Source organism: Orbicella franksi, chromosome 12, assembly GCF_964199315.1.
Source record: "Orbicella franksi chromosome 12, jaOrbFran1.1, whole genome shotgun sequence".
Classification (NCBI taxonomy): Eukaryota; Metazoa; Cnidaria; class Anthozoa; order Scleractinia; family Merulinidae; genus Orbicella; species Orbicella franksi.
In genome coordinates, this window is record NC_138156.1 from 3,774,284 (window position 1) to 3,797,500 (window position 23,217).

The 23,217-nt window shown below is 39.1% G+C and overlaps 1 protein-coding gene across 2 annotated transcripts in view; it reads left to right on the forward strand.

Moving 5' to 3' along the window:
* The window catches only part of LOC145463196 (uncharacterized protein RT0683-like), a 30,934-nt gene extending 15,680 nt beyond the window's left edge, over positions 1-15,254 (forward strand). Inside the window, exon 2 of one of the 2 annotated variants that reach the window (XM_081446929.1) lies at positions 13,803-15,254. In XM_081446929.1, the coding sequence (XP_081303055.1) occupies positions 13,817-14,542 (726 nt within the window). In that variant the 5' untranslated portion in view covers positions 13,803-13,816 and the 3' untranslated portion in view covers positions 14,543-15,254. Of the gene's footprint in view, positions 1-8,428; positions 13,776-13,802 lie in introns of those variants that run through there. The other variant, XM_081446930.1, reaches the window with a different exon arrangement.
* The last annotated feature ends 7,963 nt before the right edge of the window (positions 15,255-23,217 follow it).

A 23,217-nucleotide genomic window follows, 5' to 3' on the forward strand; every position in this document is an offset into this window, starting at 1 on the left:
AAAACAAAAAAGTTCTGCGGCACGAAAAAATCGTTCAGCGACAATTCACTGCTGAGTCATCCTTAGAATGCGCGAAAGAAACTTGTGAGAACTCGAACCTTTTGCTAACTCGAAGTGGTCTATTCTTCCTCCAGGTAGAGGATTTTACTCACGATAACTCGAACTCCTTCTCCAAGGTGTAATGAGTAAAAACATACTCCAAAAAATTGAATTTATTTTTGTCTGAATTGAGTCAGCATTGATGTATTGCACGGTTTCTCACGGTAGTGTTCCTCTGCTAGCCATTTCGCATTTTGAACGCAATTTCCTTATGTTACGTCGTTTTGTAAGCAAAATAACCAGTTGTATCATCACATTGTATCATCTCCGGTCATTTGTTCCCATCTCTCGCAAACTCGAACTCCCGCTAATTCGAACCCTTTCTGGTTTCACTTGAAGGTTCGAATCAGCCGGAGTCAACTGTAATAAGAGCCAGCCAGAATTCAAAGCCTTTTCACAGGCAAGGGTTCATTTTCCCGCGCGTTGTCCTCATCATTTATTAAACTTGATATAGTAGAACAGGTAGAGAGCAATGAAAACTAAATTACTCGGTTTCCAGAATGCAGAGGTACACTCACACTGCCATCTATTGGCTAAGACTGAGAACAGTTCTCACATTAACAATAAGTCCTTTTGACTCGCAAATTGTTCACTCGTAAATACTTGCATGCCGTTTCCACGCGTGCACAATTTTGTGGAATTTTTCCCAACCAGTTAAGGCGTATATGAAGGGAAATGGGTACAGGAAGGACAAAACACGACCAAATGTCTCATTTGAGAAACTTTTAGTACATTGTGACGCTTTTAGTGCTGTTTTAGCTTTCATAACAAGGGTGCCGATTAGCCAAGACCAAGAACAAACAAAGGAAATTGAGCCGGAACCTGTCAAAATTATACCATCGTCTGTTCTGACGCCAAGTGGTTGAATTTGCGAACAGTTCTCGGCCAAAGAAAACGCCAGTTGGCTGAAAGCGAGAACAGTTACAGGAATGTTAAAATAAGAAAGCTCTGCGGCGCGAAAATCGTTCAGCGACAATTCAATGCTGAGTAATCCCGGTGGAGAGCGCGAAAGAATTACTAAAAACAACCAGAATTCAAAGCCTTTTCACAGGCAAGAAATTGTCGGCCAAGTTCATTTCACTCGTTGTCCCCATAATCCATTAAAAGGGGTGGCGAATGGTACTTCCAAAATCTTGGGTCTCGCTGACTTTTCATCCGATCTCGAAATCTCGACAGTCTTTGCGAAGAGTCTCGAAGTCTCGTTTATATTGCATTTATTTCGGTGTCGAAGTCTTGCGTGTTTTGGTCTCGGTCTCGGATTTTCAAACAGGGGTCTCGGCGAGTATCGGATTTTACCATTCGTCACAAGTAACTAAATTACTCCTTTTCTTTAATGCAGAGATACACTGACATCAGCCTATTGGCTAAGACTGAGAACAGTTCTCACAATTTAACAATAAGTCCCTTTTCTACGATCGGAAAATACTCCTCGGGGGTGACACGCAAATTATGTCATGGTTTTCTGACGCTAAGTGGCTGAATTTGCGAACAGTTCTCGGATAAACAAAACGCCAATTGGCTGAAAACGAGAACAATTCTGGGAATGTTTGAACAGAAGGCTATGCAGCACAGGAAATCGTTCAGCGAAAATTCAATGCTCAGCCACCCTTGCAGAGCGCGATAAGATGCGAAATTTTATTATTCGGTTTGCCGTAAATATATTATTTTATGGAAGGCCACCGAGACAGAAAAACCAAGACAACAGATTTTCAGGTTACAGTCTTCCCATAAATGTAATGAACGGAGATGAGTGACATGACGTCAAAACAACACGCAACACTCGTGATCTCGTAACATGACACCTCGAAAGCCCTAGTCGCGTTTCGTCATTTCGTGGTTTTGAGAAAACACGAATTATTGCTTTCTAAGCGTTAGATTTCAGCAGAATATTTACTTGCTCTGTAGTCCGAAGAATTACTGATCATCCGTCCAGGAAAATAATCAGTTTATAAAGCTGTTTCAAGCGAATATACAAGCAATATAAACCATGTCGATTGGTAGAAAACGAGAACAGTTCTCAATTCTAAAAATATCTTGACCTAAATCGCCCGCCGGTGACCTTTCAATGTATGATATGTTCTGATAAAGTAGCCATAAATCGGAAATATCGTCCGGCGTGGCGGGTTGGCGCGCGCTAAGGGTAGATTTCAGAGAAAGGAGCTTGGAGTTGCGCCGAAGAACGAATCAAAATGATTGCACCAAACGGTAAATTATCAGAAGTGACAAGGTATCCTCCAAGCTGCCGAGGAAATACTCAAAGAGATCGTAATGAAACAGTGGCTAAACAAGTGTGGGAAAATTTTGGCGCGAATTTCAGGGAAAACGATCTCTCGCTTTCTAGATTTATGGACCCAGGAAAAAGTTAATGAAATTTGCATTTGGACGACGGATCGACACACTGTTGGTAAGTTGCCACCCTCCTTGATATGCTTGTTAGGAAAGAAATATGGAAAAGCAGAATTTCACGTTGTATTTTCCGCAACGCAATTATGTGGACTTGTGCGGGTGAACTAGAAAGTTTTCGGTTTAATATCCCGAGTACATTTTTTGTTGTTGTTGTTGATAAGCTTAGTTAAAGAGCCACGTAAACACCATTCTTGTAGATAGTCGAAATTCGCAAAGATTCAACTCGACTATTATTGATAAGAGATCATTGTGTAAACTCATTCATGTGTGGTTAATAGATGATGACAAACAAACGTTCGAGAATAATTACTTATCGGTGATTCATGACAGATGCTTACCAGACATTTTGTTTTCGATGAAAAATTCACCCGTTCTCATTGGTGGATACTGAGAACTGTTTCTCGTTTATGAATGAATGTGATTTCATGCTCCCTTATTGGCCAAGACTGGGAACAGTTCTCAGAGCTACAAAACATTCTCAGTTTCCAGTTGAAAAGTGCATTTTCCACTTTGACATTGCACTCTGTTCCGGGAACAATGTTTTAGTTACAAAATATTACGAGGTTACCCGAGTCTCACCGGGCCTCAGGCAAAAATGTGAAAAGACTGCACGAACCAACAAACGTCATCACCAGATAACCAGTTGTCTCAAGGTAGAACATGAAAGCAGCTAGAACAGACGATGATTTTCCGCGACCGGATCAACGGTGGTGAAACATGCAACTGAACGTGGGAAAAAGGAACGTCAAGGGAAAAGAAACCGATCTAATTTCACACTATAAATGACAGCAGAACAGACTTCTATTGTTTGCTGGTAAATAAAACTTTAATAAACAACTAACATTATATTGTAAGCATGTTTTCAAACAAAAGGTCAAGCAGTCAGAGAGTGTCAAGTGACACACTTCAGTCAGTGATCGCATCCGGAATGTAATTTCCAGCCAGAACTGATTAGTAAAACCACAGTGTAAGCTATTTGAACACCAAAAAAAATTTTCCAGCTAGCTAGCTCTCGATAAGCTAAATTCTCAGCAAGATTCTGTTTAATACTAAAATTCCCAGCCAGCTCAACTTTAGTCTGCAGAGCGGATATTTTGCGGAGCGGATCCGACGGGTACTCCTGAACTATTAACTAGCTTGTTCATGTTCTCGTATTTTCGGTTGAGCGGAGACTCAAAGTGTACTGAGAAGGAAACGCTCTCAACACCTTGGGGAGTTTAACTCTGGAGAGCGCTGCTTGGCTTGTGTGGACGTAGCCTCGTCACAATTTCCTCATGCTCCTTTCACTAATTATAAGTACCTGTCCGTTGTTTAGCAAGAGAGATTCTTTAACCTGTAGAGTAATATTCTACAACTCTCCGAAATGTTCTCATTAGTTCAACACACTTCTATACTGATTAGTATATTGATATCATTATCGAAAAAACGGCAAATTGAAGGTTAAGAGGGGGTTCCAACTCTGTAAACAGAGGAGATCAAAAATTCGAACAGAGGAGAGTCGTTTAGTTTAAAATTTGATCGAGGAAGTAATTAGTCAACATGTCCACATTTTTCTTCTCAAGTTTAACACGTTTTGTCTAAATTTCTATGTTATGACCACAGTAAATCACTCTGGAATGTCTAATTGGCCTTACTGCCCGTCTAATTTTTTAAAACTAACTTTTGTTCACCAAGATTTATCTGAGTTGCCTATGATAGATTCTAATTACAATGCAAATCAACTTTAAAGTTTATACTCACTTCATATTTGACCTTGGCGATTTTTACTTTGCACTTGACTATTAGCAATCTTCAAATGATATCAAGAGAATTGAATTAACTTTATTACAGGCTTTTTCACACTTTTATCATTTAGCGCTAGCGTTAAACTTTTGCAGTTAAGGTTTTTCGCAGTCGTTTCGGGATAAAAACAGAATGGATATCACCAGCAAATATACGAAATTCAAAATTATACGATAGTAGTGTTTGTGGAAATATAAAGTGGAAATAGCGGTGGTCTTAAAACTAAAGCTTTTTTGTACACCACATTGCACAGTTTTTTCATTGCAGGTTTTAAACTATACCATATTTGGAACCATCTGTTTCATATCACTCACAGAGTTTCTAAACCACTTTTTCTTTTTCAACCACTTACACGTATCCACTCATTTTCCAGTGTCAAATAATTTATCCTTCATAGGGAAATCTTCTAAATGTCTTTGGCAGGGACCCTGGCCAAAACAATAACAGCATCCGCCCAAATAACTGAGTAAGAAAGTCTAATAAAGTCTTAATCAATGGTTGAAAATGACCACAAAAGAATAACTGGTCTTATCTTCGTCATCGCTGGTGTCTGTTTGGTGCAGCTGTATGTAAACGATGAGGAAATGCAGGTTACTACACAAATTTCCTGCTTTCCGTCCCCTTCCTGAGTTGGATAGCAGGAATGTTGTGTCATGACCTGCATTTCCTCATCGTTTACATACAGCTGCACCAAATAGACATCAGCACAATGTAAAATTAACTGCGATTCGCTGACCTCTGAAGTCTTTTCTCCACCCTCTCGTTTACACCGTGATGCAAATAATGGAAGAATAACTGACACAAGTCCCACGGTACTGCTTAGCGATTTTTTTCATCACAAAGAGCAGCTCAAAACCAAGTGGAAACCTTTCAAAAAGATCCGCATTGTGAACTCCTGTCGTCCGCCTGTTAAAGCTTTTGGACCTTTTGCCCATAGTTCCAGTGAAACAGCATCCATTTAGTATTACTTACATGTAGTACCAGCCTGTTGCTTAGTAACCACTGCTCGACATAGCTTGGATCGTTTGATGAGGTCTTTGATGAGGTCTGAATTACTGGAACCAGAGAAGTAAATGACTGTGTCTTTGGCTTACTTGCCTATCGATGATTTCCGTTAACACTGCAGAAGATCTTTTATGTAAACCACGATTCAATATGGATCCTTGGGGAACTACATAGCCAATAGGTTGGCTAGGTAATAGCTCCTAGTTATAATTTACCTTCTCAAATCGAGAGTAATTAGATAATCTTGAAACAATGTCAGGCGTTTCCCTCTAATTCCATAATTTTCAAGTTCATAAAGCATGCACCCATGTTCTACACCCAGGGTCGAACACTTTCTTGAGATTTAATTATATGAATAGACCCAGTCATCATCTGTTGTTCTAAGATGTTATCATCAAAGTGCACGGCAGCTGTTTCAGTAAAATGCTTATCGGAAAACCTAATTGATGCGCAGAGACTTTGGGCTTATTTCCAAGAGCAGTTTATTCATTTCTTCAACTTTGTGATGGTCGGTGACGATGCTATTGATGTATCAATAGCATCAATGATGTAATAGTGTAATCGAAAAACGTTTACATTATAGCTTGCTTATATGTGGTTCTTAAAAGGCCAAGTTATGCTGCTAGTCAAGTAAATACACCCATGCGTGGAAACAAAAGACCCCTAAATTATCCTTTTCAAAGTTCGTGAGTTTTAATCTTAGTGACTGACAACAGGGAAAGCCTCCCACTTGATAGGAGCGTACGTGGCACAAGTATAAAGTTCAAGGGAAAAAGCGGCAGTATGAGCGCATCTCGAACAAAGAAATTATAAAGGGCAGCTTGCACAAAGTTACAAGGTTCAATCTAAACTGAATATCTACTGACAAACTGGAAATTGCAAAAGCGCACCTAACGCATAATTCGGAATGTAGAAAGTCTGATTTAAGAAAAAAAAAAGCCTAAATGACAGGAACAACCTTGGGCTGCCTTGTAAGGTAAAATACTTCTGTTGTCTTTTAGGAAAGGTTCCAAAATCTTCAAACATGGTTACGTGTAGGGTGGCTGAGGAACAGTCAATCCTCTCTAAAAAGGAATATTCAAATCGCTTTTGGGGGGCAAACGATCGAATTATTTGAAGTAAAGTTGTCGGTTTTATCGCCCAAGCTGAGATTCTTCGTGTATCTATAACCGCTATTAGTTTATTTATAAATTTTGGGCACAGAATCTTGGGCAAAAATGATGTCAAATTCTTGGTCACGTATTACTCTTATTCTATGGAATAAAATTTCAGGATTTCAGATTACGAAAATCTAGCCGCTGTTGTTAAGAAAATATCAACACTGAGCGGTCGCGCAGCTAATCGACAATGAATCGAAAGTTGGACTATAAAGGTCCAATAAGGCTTTTTCGTGATAAGAAACCACTAAAAATATTAGTATCTCAGTCGTCTTACGTTACTGAAGCTTAGCACATACAGAATTATATTAGAAACGGAATGGTCAAGTCAAAATATTCGCTGTAAAAGGAAGCATGCGGCCTCGAAAAAGCGAAAAACAGTTGTCGTCATGGACGAAACAAGAATTGCGTACTCACGATGTCACACGTGCGTCTAATTGCTGTCTATCTGTTACTTTGGCAAGCAGTAGATACCGTTCAGTTAAACAGAGCAAGCCTTGCTGTATCACTTCGTTACCAGAAATCATATTCATCTCCCAACATTTTTATCACGTTGGCAGTCGTTTTATAGTCTAAATTCTGATAGAACGTCACAGGTAATCGAAGAGACAGAGAAAGCAAACTCAGCTGATCAGAAGACAAATTTCATTTTCCCGTTTTCTGAAGCTGAGTTGTAGATGAACAAATTGCTTGAAAATGTGATAAAAACAAGATCTCGCTCTATCTTGTTTCTTGCAGTTATTTTTTATCATTTGTTTGATGAGTGACTTTCCTGAGAAAGGCGCCCTGTAAGCTTCCGGCTTACAACCTAAAAAGACGAGAGATACTGTTACCGTTGTGTATGCAGCTTAGACAGTTGCCAAAATAAAGCCTGGCCTTTTGTTAAGGCTTTAATTTCCCATATGCTTAAGTTGTGTACATAACTGCGATGATCTCTCATGTCCTTCAATCTTTATCCCGCAGTAATTTCATATATTTACCCGGATATTTAGTTTCATATGTTCAGTATCTACAAGTATATTGTACGAACTCATAACCTGACGAGTGCCCAGTTGTCTTGATAGCTTAGTCGGTACAGCACTACACCAGTATCGTGGAAGTCGTTTAGCCTATCTTTTCGCAACTTCCTACTCGTGTACATGACTCCGGCGAAGATCTCTCATGTTTTTCAATCTCTATCCCGCAGTTCAAGTATGTAATGTGTCATTTTAACCACTTTCACAGTTAAAACTTTTATATCCAAAATGGATAGGGTTTGAATGGGGTTTAACTGACAGCTGCGAAAAGGGCTGACATTGTAACGATAGCTGGGAAACTGCTTGAAATTGAATTGATAACTGAGATTCTAGCTAGGAAAGGACATGTGCTTAGAAAAAGAATTGGTTCATGCTTTTAGCTGCGCATAAATCGAGTTATGGACGCATTCGGCAAGTTTGGAGAGCACTCAAGAAGCTAGAGTTGCTCTCGGCTGCGCCTCGAGCGACTCTTACGCTCAGGGTCGTAGCTAGTAACAGGCAAATCATTTTTTTCTGTTTTTTTTTTTGTTTATAGTCACCAATAAAACCATTAATAGCTAGGAAGGGAAGTTAACCATGGACGTTGCCGCAGAAATTATTCTTTTCTGACTACGGTCGCGGCTTCTCTCGTGCTCTCCACTCGGCAAACGTCCCGCGTGTACCCATAACTCGCTAAACGCACGCTAAGCATGGACCAATTCCTTAATATTGTCCATATTGGTTTGCTACAATACTGATCCAAGACGGATCAAGATGATTTGGACACATTCGCTCCAAAGCAACAATGCATGAGCGGAGAAAGGACGTAAAACCTCTGCAAAACACGCCTGCCCCAGAGTTTTATCTCAGGCACAGCCGTTATAAACTTATTTCTATAAGACAACGTTTGAATCAACTCAGCGTTGAGATGTAGCGATCCACATTGACGTGGAACTTCATAGAGTATAACTTCTTTGGTTGTAGTTGCTGTTGATATCCCACCATGAAAGGCGATTTGTTCCCACGAAAGATCAAGCTGAAGACCTGGTCGTATAGCAAGATTTTACTAGCACTCGTAACATTTACCGTGGCTGGGTACTGTTTTCTGAACCTGAACTACTACGACGGATACACTCGCTATCAACCGTGCCGAAACCTCACCAAGTCGCAAATGGATCAGCTCCTTCATTTCTCTTACAACGTCCACCAGCTCTTGGATGAGCTGGGCCTTGAGCATTGGCTCATGTACGGCTCACTCGTAGGAGCTCTTCGTGTGCAAGCGCCTCTTGCGTGGGACAAGAACATCGATATCGGTTTGGACGGGGATGGCAGATTAAAGGAACTAAGCAAAACTAAATTCTTTGATGAACTCAGATCTGTTGGCGCGACAAAAATAACCGATAATTGGTCTCGAGATGGCCTGATTAAGATTTATGATGGAAACTCTGAGTTTTCAGTGGATTTGATGATTTTTCATAGATCAGACAAGTGGATGAAGAGACCTGGCTGGGCAGCACAACTTTTTTACCTTCACTGCAATAACTCTCACAAGTTTCCAACCAAGCTTGTTGAACAACCACTACCGAAGGCTCGATTTGGGTTCTTCAGCATTTCGGTGCCGAGAAATGGACGCGAGATGTTAAAGTACAACTATCCTCCTGAGTGGTTGAAAATAGTCGAGCATTTGGAATGTTAATCTAAAACAATGAACTTTGTGTTTCTGACTGAGAGTAGAAATGCTCCTTAAGCTAATTACAACGCTGCGACAGCAATGATTAATCCCTCGCACATTGTCCTCTCCAATATTTGTCTCTATTATTCGAGTTGTTATAAAGTAAAGCTTTATAAAAGATATATGTTGCTGACTCCTGGAGACCTGCAACAATAATCAACCCAATTGCAAAATGTATACTGAGGTAGACTTAGCTTGTAACGTACTCAATGCCAGTGCCCTTGACAATACGTTTTCGTTCTCTTTACTTCATTTCTTTATTAGCCACAGTAATGTGGTTCAATTGTTTGCAGTCTCTTGTTTTTCACTCAATGTTAGTATTACTCTTTCACTTCATTGTATAGAATTCAGTTGAGTCGCGTTTGTCCCATATTTTTTTCCAAATTGACTACCCTTATTTTATTGGTGTTGAATGCTAAAGGGTGTCGGTTGTGACATCCATCAGATGTTCAGTCATCATTTAGCGAGTTATGTCTTATTGGTAGTAACACCAAAATCTTAGATCTTAGACTTTGAACAGTCGTTATAACCACTCTTTATCCATGGTTGACCCTACTGGAATCATGGAATCAACAAAGCTACCCAATCATTGGTAAAAATGATTTTTTTCATTTTCGTGACACAATAAGTTAGATAGCAACAGTATGACCTGCTAAAAGCATACACTTCATTTTAACTTTGGCTGCTAATATCGGAGTGCTAATAACTCAAAAACGAGCTCGGTAAACCCGTTTTTATTATCGCATTTTGATCAGCAGGATTTGACGCAAGCTTCAATTGGCAAAGTTTAAAAAATTCTGCACATGGGGTTAAGCGCCACCTTAAAGTTTCGAAAATTTAAGGTGGCTTTGAACCCCGAGAACAGAATTTTTTAAACTTTGCTAAAGTTTGCGTCTAATTCTGCTCATCAAAATTCGATGATAGAAAATGGGAGTCTCCGAGCTTATTAATATGCTTATTTCACTAGCTTCGTCCTCCAAACCAGCAATACTAAATATTTGCAACTGGATTTACTCTTTTATGTTTAATGTTTAGATGGGAAATACTCCAAAACTTCACTCCTTGATATCGCTCTAAATACTGAGATGATTGAGTGCTCCTGGCATGCAAATATTCTGTTTTACATGTATTACATGACTTCCTGTATAAACCTGTAAACAAGCCTAACATGTGATTGGCTGATCAAAATCACACCATGATCACGAATGGATGGCGTGATCATTAAAGCAAAGCAGTCGTGTACGTATTCCAGTAATTAATTAACATTACACGATGTAGATGCAGCAGTTAAAATAATAAAACACATTCCGTTCGATCACGCGAGATATCACCTCATTCGACCAATTTCCCCAACTAGACCCTACTGGTGTCGTAGGCTGTTATAAACTATCGAGTGATTCTAACGTTTGGGTGGTTGCGTGACGACCAAAACAATGGCGAGGGCCTCCTAGTGTGGGGAAGCATGTTGATCCCTTTAAAAGTTCACTTTTTCTCCCTTGCTCCCAATTAAGAAACTCCATTGTTCGCTGATTTTATTTTCCAATGTTACCTTCAATAGTAGAGATATCACTTTTTGCCCAAAAATTAATCCCAAAAATATATCCCTTGTTCCCTTGAAATGACCATGTTCCCTCGCTCCTCATCCCACCCGTGAGAGACCCTCAAGGTTCTCTTACGAGACTAATATTCTGAGGGGTATAAGAAGGAAAACTCTGAAGTTGTACTTGACCAATATTTCTTATGAGAGCAAGCGAAATTATCTTTGCCGGCCTGTCTAAATTGAATTCTCCTCGACTCATTTGCAGGAATATTTAAATAACAATTTCCATTCGAATTTGCATACATTTACCTCCTCTAAAGAAAACAGAGGGCAAATGTGCCGCCGGATACAGAGCTTGTCTGACAAGGAAACGGAAAACTGATGTCAAATTCTTTATTTAAGCTTTTTAAGGATATATTTACAGTCTGCAAACCGTTATATATCTGATCAAGTGAGTGAAACAAGCAGTCGCGTTTTTAATGACTTCACTAAAGTCCAGAGGAATAAATTAACAAGAAAATTATGAATCTTAGGAAAGCTTGATCTGTAGCAAATCCATGTTTTACCCTTCAGGAGTAAACAGGGTAGTTTCGAACGGTGTTTGATCAGTTAAAGTCGTTTCTCAGATATTTTGAGTTAAAAAAGCGAAAACATGAAGGTTATACAATGACGTGTTGACCACAACAACACGTACGCGGCTGAGCATACTTAAGGTAATTCCTCTGAAATAAAAGTGACAATAGATTTTTGTTCAAACTTTGTCCACTGAATATTTGTCATATTATAACTTCAATTTTGAAATAAAAAAGGGGGGTACCCATGCTCATTAAGGAGTAGTGAGGTATTGGAAATGCCCCATTTTGGCATTATTTGATGCTTATTATGAGAACGCATTCCCAGTAATTGTAAAATCTTTATGAACCCAGACTCAAAAGAATACGCATTAAACTACAGTCAATGCATTGTGTCGAACACAAACAAACATTTTAAGTTTGATTCAGGCAGAAAGCTAAATCCTTGATTAAAAATTTGAACCAAATTTATTGACGTGGTTACCAACTGCAAAATAGAAAAGACCACAGTGTGTCTGCTATTTTTCTTATTTATTCAATTTTCAGCAATAAAAATTAAATCAGTCTTTTCTCACGCAAAGCTTATGATTAGTTGATTACAATGACTGGAAAAAAAAATTGGGGTGCCCGTGCACGTTGGTGAGCTAGAGCCATTTTTCAACTGACAATGCTCAATATCAAGGCAAATCCGTCATGTTTTCAATATGCGCGTGCACGAGCGCGCGCTAATCACGCCATAAATTATGCGCAGTAAGGATGCGCAATGCAAATGTGAGGAATGACCTTAAAATGATTGGCTTGTCACGCTATTAATTACTACGCAACGTCCGCAATGCACGAAAGGAACAATAAAGTCTTAAAAAAAACATATCAAAGAGCTTTAATTGTTTATATGCAGTACAGTTTCATTTATTTTACTTGAGTCGCAAAGCCGTTGCTAGAAGCTTGGTGGCTTTGAGCTGAGACTGCTGAGCATTGGGGACACTAACGGACAATTTCCTTTTTTACGGTTCTTGAGAATTAAATTATCCAATGATATTTCTAAATCTTCTTCGAAACCTTAGAGAAACTAGAAAACGTTCACACTGCGAAAGACCCGTTTGTCCACTGCACTCAAATGGCTCATATTATACGAGTAGCTCCGCCAATCAGATTTCAACATTTGCATTAGTATACTAGAGAAATTCTACTAATTGTGGCATACATGGGTGACACAAGTGGCTTTTGAGTGGGAAGGCTTTAGTTGTACAAGTTCAGTCTAATTTTCCTGTGTAACAACGAGAGTAGTGTAACACGAAAGATCCGTTTTTACCACATTTCAAACTCCGAGAAGATAGTTGAAATCATGACGCCGAACAGAGTATTTGTCAAAATTTTGCAGGTGGTCGGAAATGTGTTAATAGGGCCATTGGGGAGACTACAGTCTTCCTGACTGTAATTATGCACCCTATTGAAAAAGTGTAATTTCGAAGCACTTCCTTAAGGGTTTTTATCTCGTACATAAGCTAACATAGAATCTCTCATACTCATTAAGTTTTTATCATTTTCCTGTAAATATTCAAATTTTAAAGATACCGTATGTCAATGAGTGTTGCTATTTTACTAGTGTCCCCAATTAGTCTATCTAGGCTAAACACATAGACACTTAAATAAAGGTTTTACTTTACTTACTTTAATTTGACTTGATATATGTTCCCAGTTGAAACGGCGAAAACGGGAAAATAAAATCGTAAAAATCTTTGCTGATTAAGCCGACATCCAAACGTTTAAACTGGCTGAATCAGTAATAATCTTGAGAAATGTTTTTGCTAGTTTCTCTATTTTCCTCAAGTGAGCCATTTTATCTGAAACTGTATTAGTCTTGTCGTTTTTGTGATTTCTTTATTTCTTTAACAGTATTTAACCTTTTTTTTTTTTTTTAATCTTATTTGTTATCTGCATGTACTTACAGGTACAGTATTTACATTGTTACAAGTGCTAATTATTGTGTATAGGTAATATAAGAGTGATTACAAGTACAGTATTGATAATGTTACAAGTGCTAGTAATAAAATATAAGTGATGTAGGTGTGTTTACAAGTACAGTATTTACATTGTTACAAGAGCAGTATTTGCATTATTACAAGTGCTAATTATAGTATATAAGTAATATAATATAATATAATATGATATAATATAATATAACATAATATAAGTGTGTTTACAGGTACAGTATTTACATTGTTACTAGTGCCAATTATAATATTTAAGTGAAATAGGTGTGTATGCAAGCGCATGTCACTTATAATGCTTTAGAGGAGGGGTGTTTTTTCCTATTTAATTATTAAGAAAGATGTTCTTTTCTGTATTTGGTTAACACTAACAGTATTTAACCTAACAGCCACTTGATCTTTGATTCAATCATTTCACATCGTGATAAAATTAAAGTCTAGTATAAGCTGTTGTATAATTACGTAACTCAAGAGTTATGGTCTGAACATAGCCTTTTAATGTAATCTTTCTGTTTTTGAACAGATGGAGACTTCAACATGAAGAGATATTTCTGCCCACGAAGGATCTCACCAAATATCTGTTCCTTTCGCAAAATTTTAAACCTATTTATTCTACTAAACATCATAACAGTGGTATCGACCATCTACTACTTGATTAGCACGCAAACCTTCGCTCGATATACAGGCCGTCATCCATTTAATCCAATCATGAAATGTAGAAACGTCACCAAGCCACAAATGGATCAACTTCTTAATCTTTCTTACAAAGTTCATCAGGTTTTGGACGAGCTGAGAGTAGAGCATTGGCTCATGTACGGCTCACTCCTGGGAGCCCTTCGTGGACACGCTCCTCTTGCCTGGGACGACAACGTCGACATCGGTTTGGACGGAGATGGCACATTAAAGACGCTCAGCAAAACTGCATTCATTGAAAAACTTAAATCTGTTAGCGCCAAACAAGTAGATGATTTTAGGTCCCGAGATGGCCTAATTAAGATTCACGATGGAAACTCTGAGTTTTCCGTCGATCTGGTGGTTTTTAACAGATCAGGAAAATGGATGAAGAGACCGGGCTGGGCAACATGGCTGTTATATTTTCAGTACAATAATTTCCACACCTTTCCAGTTAAGCTTATTGAACAACCACTACCTAAGATTCAATGTGGGTTTTTCAACATTTCAGCGCCCAGGGGTGGAAAAGAGATTTTGAAGTACATCTATCCTACCGACTGGTGGAAAGTTGTAAAGCCTCCGGCGTGTTAATAAATGAGATGTCGGCTTATTTGTTTGAGTCTGGCAATGCAAAAACACACTCAAAGTGATCTACTGACGATCTGGAGCCAGTTTCTAAGAAAGTGCATCTCGTAGTTCTCCAAACCCTTTCAAGGTCCTCTATCAGATGCCAAAAATCGTTGCTTGCTTGTCTTCTCGCGCAGGAGGGTAGTCTGTAAATATTTGAGCAGGGGTGTCCCGTTGAGACAATCAAAATCCTCACCCTAAACGAGACCGACACCGCGGAAATACTAGACTACGAGTAGTCCCTCTTTCGCTTAGTCCGTCGTGCGTGACGCGAAAGAAATTCGCGAGAAAAAAATGACCGCGCGAAATCCTGGGGGCTAGGAGCGCGCGAAAGGAGGGACTACCGCCTAAGCCCAAGAGTTTGCCCTTTCACGGCCGAGTGATTTTTCGGTGTAGGATTTCTCATCTTGACGTCCTCTTATTATCGCCTGTTATCAATAGCCCTAGGAGATCTGAATAAAATTGCTCTACTCTGCTCTTCAAGTAGCCAGGCAAAAACATATGCCGTGAGAAGTATACCCTCGTTCAGTGTTCGTTCAGCGAAACTGCCTAAGAAGTTTTAAAAAGAAGACGGCGAAAGAGGCCTCTTGTAACGATTTTCGCTGCGTCTAAAAGTTATTGCGAAAATTTCAACAGAGTTTCAACCGAGAATTTATTTACATTATACATTATACATTATACATTATACATTATACATTATACATTATACATTATACATTATACATTATACATTATACATTATACATTATACATTATACATTATACATTATACATTATACATTAAACATTATACATTATACATAGGAGATCATCCAACTGCGGTGAAATGTTTGCCGATAGCAGCGGAAAATTTCAGGTAAATGTTCGGTTTCAAGTAAGAGCCCGGTTCAATCTTTCAAATGGACGGCAGAAAAAGGCCAAGCTCAGTGAATTTATAGTCGCTGACTTAGACGATGTTGTTGAGCGGCGAAATCACTAACACGCTCACAGCCGAGTTGGAGGCAGAAAGCTTTGCCAAACAAAACACTGGATACATTTAAATCTTTCCAAAGCCTGTTGGCAGATTCGCAAGAACATCACGGCTTGCGAAGCTCGAATCCAACGCTTCGATTTGCTCTGGTACCGCTTCGATTTGCTCCGGTTCCAAAACATTTCTGCAAGACGTCACAGGTATCTCGAATGTTGACAACACGTTGTCAACGCTCCTAACATAAGCCAATCATATTTTTGCGTTGTGAGACCAACGCATAATTCAAACTCTTGGGCTTTGGCGGTAGTCCCTCCTTTCGCGCGCTCCTCGCCTCCAGGATTTCGCGCGACCATTTTTTTTCTCGCGGTTTTCTTTCGCGTCACGCACGACGGACTAAGCGAAAGAGGGACTACTCGTGGTCTACGGAAATACGTTTTTTGACGTCACAGTAACTGGTCAGTGGTCATCACCATCGGGCTGTGGTGTCCTTCGAACGATCAGTTCTCTGAGATCGGAATTTTGCTTCGTTTTGAGGTCGAAAATATCCTTGATACTTCTCGTTATTGGTGAGTTTGACGTCCTTAAATGGGTTTTGCAAGTGATAAGCGTACATTTTCCACAAATAACAAAAAAAAACCACACACAGTCAGTCAGTCAGTCAGTCAGTCAGACAGACAGACAGACAGACAGACAGACCTCACTGGCAATGGAACATTTCCAACCTGAATTCTACATTCCCTATAGCCCTGAAGTCAGCAATTTTTTGCCAGCGAGCTTGAGGAGCTGACAGTGCATTTTGGGGGTCAAAACTGTTTGGATGAACAGTAACGTTCATCACGTATAGGATGCGTTGTGTCCAAGACTTAAACTCACGGCAGCAGGAAAACGTCAGATTTCATTTCTGCTCGCAGTCTTGCCAAGCTCTATGCCGGTCTACCGAACTGGCAATTTGCCTGAATCTAGCCATTCTCGTCCCCAGTGCTACTCGTCTTAAAATGTCGTTGACGAGTAGCTCTGGATGCACCCAAAAATTCGAATTTTTTCATTGGCTGACAAAAAATGAATGCGCAGCAGAAGTGAAAATTACAAAGCTCTACGCATTCCATTATACTTCCGGCTTGAATGGCGGCAACTTCGCTCAGTTGACACAGGCGCGCTTTACGAAAAAAAACCAAAACAAATGGTGACCATTCCCGATCGATCCGAAGGAATCCTAAAAGTTTCCACGTAACCAAAGAAGTACATCGCCTGCAACGATGTAATTCTCGATCATAATCATCGTCCTTTGTTGTAGCAGCCGAGAAGGTGGGAAGAAGCGTTTAAAACTCTGAGAATCAACCAGCTAATACAACAATTACTTTGTCGCTGACCATACCCCAAGAAATCATAAAATTAAATTCGAATCGGCAGTGGGTTTCAAAAAACGTTTGTCTTCCTTTATAAAAAGCTCAAAAGGAAACTTAGAGCCTGGTGAAAAGACGAAGAAATATCACTGTTGCTGAGCAAATGTGGCACTGGAAATCCGAAGGTGAGTTTCTCTCTCTGAAAGATCAAGCAGATCAGATTCTAGCAGTCCAAAATGTATTGAATGATATTGAATTGCCCAAATGAGTCAAAGGTCCGTGTTATAATACTCTGCTATGTACTTGGATGATGTTGCAAATGGTCTGAACATGAAATTTGGTTTGTTTCTTCCACAGATTGTTATGTATGTATCTGTTACTACGTGTACCTGTTAAGAAGGTTCTGCTGTTATAGATATATATAATATCTGTTTTTTAGCTCCCCTCTCTTTAATTATTGAGACCTCCCCTATAGTCTCCCCCCAAAAAAACACGAACAAACCTTTTGTGGTCAGGCAAGAGTTTAGTTTGCTTTAGAGCCTCCACCCAATTTTTTTTTTTTTAATAATTTACTTGTGGGAATGATAAGTAAAGGAAAATAACCATAGATAACCATAGCTGAAATTTGAGGCCCTTTCCTCTCTTCCCACTTTAGTTAGGAAGCAACTGCAAGTAGCAAAACGTTATTCCTTTACAATAACATTAATCAGTAAATAACAATAATTTATCATCAATGCAAATAACTGTGAACAAATATGGAGGCAATAATTATTATTTATATAACTGATGAACGAATCATCAGACTAGTGGGTTTCCAAATGTAATGTGGAAAGTCTACTAAAAACAAATCAAACATTATAGGTGTACAGAGTTACATTAATATCCCCATAAGAAAAATATCATAATCTTTTGGTTAGCCTTTGAAAGATTATTTATTTCCTGCCATTATTTACTATTCTTTGTTAATTTTCAGACCATAATAGTGCGGCATAAATTCTTCGAAGGATAACAATATATGGATAATTCAAATAGGAATGTTGCTCTTGCAGTTCAATAAATAATACTGAAAAAAAGGAGACGGAGATGAAACCATCGTTAATAGTAAAGCTATGTGGTTGATGTTCTGATCAACCACAAGAAGTAGAAAGTATGCATTCGAGATTTGTTGTTGTACATGGTCGAATAACAGGCTGAAGAGCCTTATTATAAGCATGAAGTAACACGAATATTGCATTATTTCCCATTCATTTTGCTCATCCAGTTTCCTAAAAAAAAATCTTCCATAATGTGCACTGTGGCACACCAATATGAATCACTCTCTTCACACCAGGCACCTCTACAGTTATACCAATGCCAAATACTAATTTTATAGTTATATCATTTTGGCTGTTTTATATTTTTGGTAACACCATGTACTCATATGGGAATACTGAAATAAATTGTTGTTATTGTTGTTGTTGAAAGCACCCAAAAGATTAAGCTTTATATAAGCTGATTGAAAGGTATAAAATGAACAAAAAAAATTATATCAACAAAAGCAGTGGGGGTTGGGGGAGAAAATGGTGGGAATAGCCCTATATCTAGTTTTGTGATGTCTCCAGTCACAGAAGCTCAGGTGACCAGGCTTTTCTCAAGCCTGAATGTACAAAAATCATCATTAGATGTTCCAAATAAGCTAATTAAAATTGCTGCAGAGCCATTATGGAAGCCCCCAGCAGACATATATAACCACTCAATAACAACTGGCATAGGACTTTTTTTTTTTTTTTCACTGCATTTACCTGAACATGGCAGTAACCACTTCAAAAGCCAATTTCTACCCTATACCCCGGTTACCACACACATACTTTTTTTTTTCTTTCCATAGCCATGTGCAAAATAGATTTCTCTTCTCATATTTAGTTAATTATAATACTGATGTAAATTAATTCTGCAAGTAATGCACAATAAAATTTGATTGATTGATTTAATTTGACAGTTAAATGATTGTGTAAAGAAAAAAAATAGAACAGAATGGGGTTACTTGAAAAAATGAGGGCACGATATATCATATGAAAGTGAGCACCTTTATTACATTCCTTGCAAGGAAAGATGAGCCAAACTCCAATACAACAAAACTTTGCCGAGTTCAACAGATTTTTATTCTGCTGCAGCTTACAAACCTATGTAAATAACCAGGAAGTAAATAGTTCTTACCATTAAAAAATTCTCCCTTTATCTATTACCAGGGCGTATATTTAAATCCTCTGGTCAGTGATGCAATTTCCACGGCTGATTTCCACAAACGCTTCCGTGTGTCCATAAACAAATTTCACTGTGTCATCGATAGACGTAATACATGTGGTATCCTGATTACTTTGCTTGAAAGCTTTAACAACTGCACCTCGCTCTTTAAACTTCTCCTTTTTACCGAATATGAAGAGAAGAAACAACAAGAACACAGCTATCGATCCCTGAATTTTTCTAGACGGTCCACCACAAAATGCGCAGCGAAACCCGTTGGTAAAATATTAGACAAGCTTGCAATCGGTTTGAAGCGGCGACGACATTTAAGGCCGCTTTCTACTCTCTTTTTAACTTTAACCTATTTAAACTTCAGCGAAGTGAAAACACATGTCAATGTTCCGATCTGTTTACATCAGGAGAGTACACTCTATTCCTCTCTCCCCTCCCTCAGGATTAGTTTCTGAGCATGAGCAGATATGCAGGCCGAAAGTACGCATGCGTTACCGGATGTCCGTAAATCACGGACATCCGGTAATGGCTGCTACCAGAGCCCTCCGTTTCTCCGACCACGTGACCAAAAGAAACGGAGGCTCTGGGGACGAGAATGGAATCTAGCCCATTTAAACTTGTCTGACAATGCGCGCACTCTCAGAAGGACCTGCAAACTGAAAAAACTATCCACATCGACTACAGTGAAACCCCGCCTTACGGTCACCTCGTTAAATTACGGCCACTATTTTTGTCCCTGCGAAACGCCCATACATTTTCTCATTAAAAAAAACCTGTCAATACGGCCAACGGCCACATTCTAAAATTCAAACTTGTATGATCCTTTATAATTTTACCCCGTTTATACGGCCACTTAAACCAGCTATATATCTGTTCTTCTCTACATACTGTTAATATTTTACACACTGTTTCAATTTCAGTTAAGTTTAATTTTTTTTTTTAATTAAATATCTCTATTCCGGATGTTTATTAAGGAACAGTTGTTTAGAAGTGCAACTGTGATATATCTGTAAGGATATCGCTCAATACAGACCATGAGGTTTTAATCCTACTCCGTTATACGGCCAACCTCTCCCCCATTCCTTCCCCCCCCCCCGCCCACTCCGTTGGTGACCGTATCAACGAGGTCTTACTGTATTTATGCTAATGCCCCCAAGGGATCTCAGTGGTCCAGAGGTAAACGTGGCGCGCTATGGATACAGCGGAGGTCGCTAGAGGTCTTAGGTTCGAATCACACTGCTGCACAGAGGTTATTCTCAAACTGGCTTGGGGGTCGAATAACCTCTTCCCAGGTACCGGGTTCTCTACCTGGATGCGGTCTCGTAGGCTGTTAAAAACTAAAGAGCGGTGCTCGACGATATTCTCCCACGCAGCAGCCATTATTTTTGGCGGTTGCGTGACGACCCAAATAACGGCGAGAGGATCCCAGCATGTTCCCTTGATCCCTTGATCCCTTGCAATTTCACTCAGTTTTCTTAACCTTGCTTGTTCCCTAATAATGAATTCCATTGTTCCTTAAGTTTTTTCTCAAACTTCCCTTTAATAGTAGACATATATCCTTTGTTCCGAGTCAAATAAATCCTAAAACTACCCTTGTTGTCTTGAAGTAAATGAAGCTAAATCGGCCATGTTTCTTCGTTCCCCAAACCTGTGGGAGGTCCTCGACGGCTGCGTATAGGAGACTAATATCCGTGGGATGTCAGACCCTTCTGATATCCCACGGATATTAGTCTGCTATTCGCAGCCGTCGAGGGCCTCCCGGAGGTTTGGGGAACGAAGAAACATGGTGCTACAACTATAAAGTTGTGCTTGACCAATGTTTCTTATAAGAGCAGGCGAAATTATCTTTGCCACCGTGTTTAAACTGAATTCTACTCGACTCATGTGCAGGAATATTTGACTTGACCAATTTCTATTCAAATTTACATACATTTTCTCTTCCAAAGAAAACAGACGGCAAACGTGTCGCCGGCCAGACACGGAGATTGTCTGACATAAAAACGGAAAACCGATGTCGAATTATTTCTTGGGTTTCAGAATATATTTATAGTTTGCAAACCGTTATATTTTAGCCAAAATGTTTCTTTTCAAGTGAGTAAAGCAGTGCGGTCGCGTTTTAATGATTTCACCCAAGTCGAAGGAAATCTTCGGAAAGCTCAGGGCTCTAACAAATTCATAATCAGCTGGTGTTGTACCCTCACTGAGTATATATAATATATAAACAGGACGGTTCCCAACGGTATTTGATCAGAATAAAAATCTTTTCCCAGATATCTTGAGTTGATAAAGCGAAAAACACGAAGGCTATACGACAGCGTGATTCACCACAACAACCCGCGGCTGTGCATAACTTATAAACGGTACGCAATAATGCATGCAGAAGCGATGACGTCATCACTTATCCAAAAGAATGGTCCACGCTAGTTTAATGCGACAATACGTCACCGCTTAAAAAGCATTACGTTACGTTACGTGAAATACATAAATTCAGAATTGTAAACTCTTTCAAAGAACTTAAATACTGCAAAATCAACTTACGTCTCTGCGGATAAAGTGAAAAGTGTTATTTCAAGTACATCAACAACGTACCCAAACGATAAACGTGAAAACACCAAACAGTATTCTCACTGTTTCTCTTTGAAATCAACAGCTTATTATCTTAAAAGACATTTGGCAAAGCCAATCACCTCACCGGAAATTAATTTGATGTTTTAACAGTATACCTCTTATCAGTAAAATTTCGTATTGTTTTTCCACTGACAAAACCATTTTACTGAAAATTTCAAATGAATTGTACCTCGACTTCATTGTCGCTACTGTAAACCGACGAACGCTTCCGAACATTTTCCGAACATTCCCGAAGATTACCGAAGATTGCCGAAGACGACCGAAGAAAATCCGAAGATGTTTCGATCATACATCAACAAATTTAAGGGTAGTTAAAGGGACAAAAGAAAAATGTTATCAAAAAGGAATGATATCTTCACAGTGTGAAAAATAAAAATAGTATCTTCACTCTGCGCGATGAAGATATGATTTTTTAGTAAAAGGAAAACTCTTGGTATTTCACTGGTGTTTATATAATAATTGTTATTGTGAATTTGCCCTTGAGCTCACCACCCCCAAATGTTCGTTTAAAAGCTAATTTGTTGTTTTAACCGTATACTCGTCTTCAACGAATGTTCGGATTATCTTTACCCTGACAAAACGATTATCGATTTTTAAATCACAACCAGTCTTTCGTTAACAGAAAATATAAAACAGCACATTTCCAAAACTTCATAAGAAATTGAAAACTGCAAATGAATCGTACCCTGACTTCAGTATCACTACTGTAAACCGTATATTACAGTGCTCATATAATGCTTATGCAGCGCTCTCATAGTGTTCATTCAATTCAGACAATATTCATTCAAGTCACTTCAAGACTGGCAAGAACAACTGCGCTAACAATCCGTAGATTTTATGTAGACCCTTCAGCTATTACGTGTGCGACTTGCTTGTATATCTAAATTTGTATGTATGGACGATATGTTCTTATTATGAGTTTGCAAGTGAGCACAAATTTATCCAACACTGTATAAATCATGGCGAATTGTCTCATTTACCTACTCCCAGAGTGCATTTCGCTTCCACAGAGGAATAAATCGTGCGCGACATAAGCGCGACGGAAATAAGCGCGACGAAATAGGTGAGAAATCACTATCCAGAGAAATGCAGCACGCCAGCTTAAAGCGATGACGTCACACAATACGTCATCGCTTAAAAATGATGCTCTTGTCACGCTATTACTACGCAACGCACGAAAGGAACAATATTTAGCCATATCTGAGAACTCCAATTGTTTTTGCAGTACAGTCTCGTTCATTTTACTTGAGTCGCGATGCCGTTGCCAGAAGCTTAGTGGCGTTGAGTCTGCTGAGTGAACAAACCAAATCTCTAACTTTGGGACCGGGAAAGGTAAACGAATTATTTAAATTTTCCAATTTTCGCTGTTCTTTTCGACCAAGTTGAGGCTTTAATAGTGATGGGATGATTGTGTGATAGTGAGTGATGAGATGCGCGTTTTTGACAGCGCAATGACATCATGT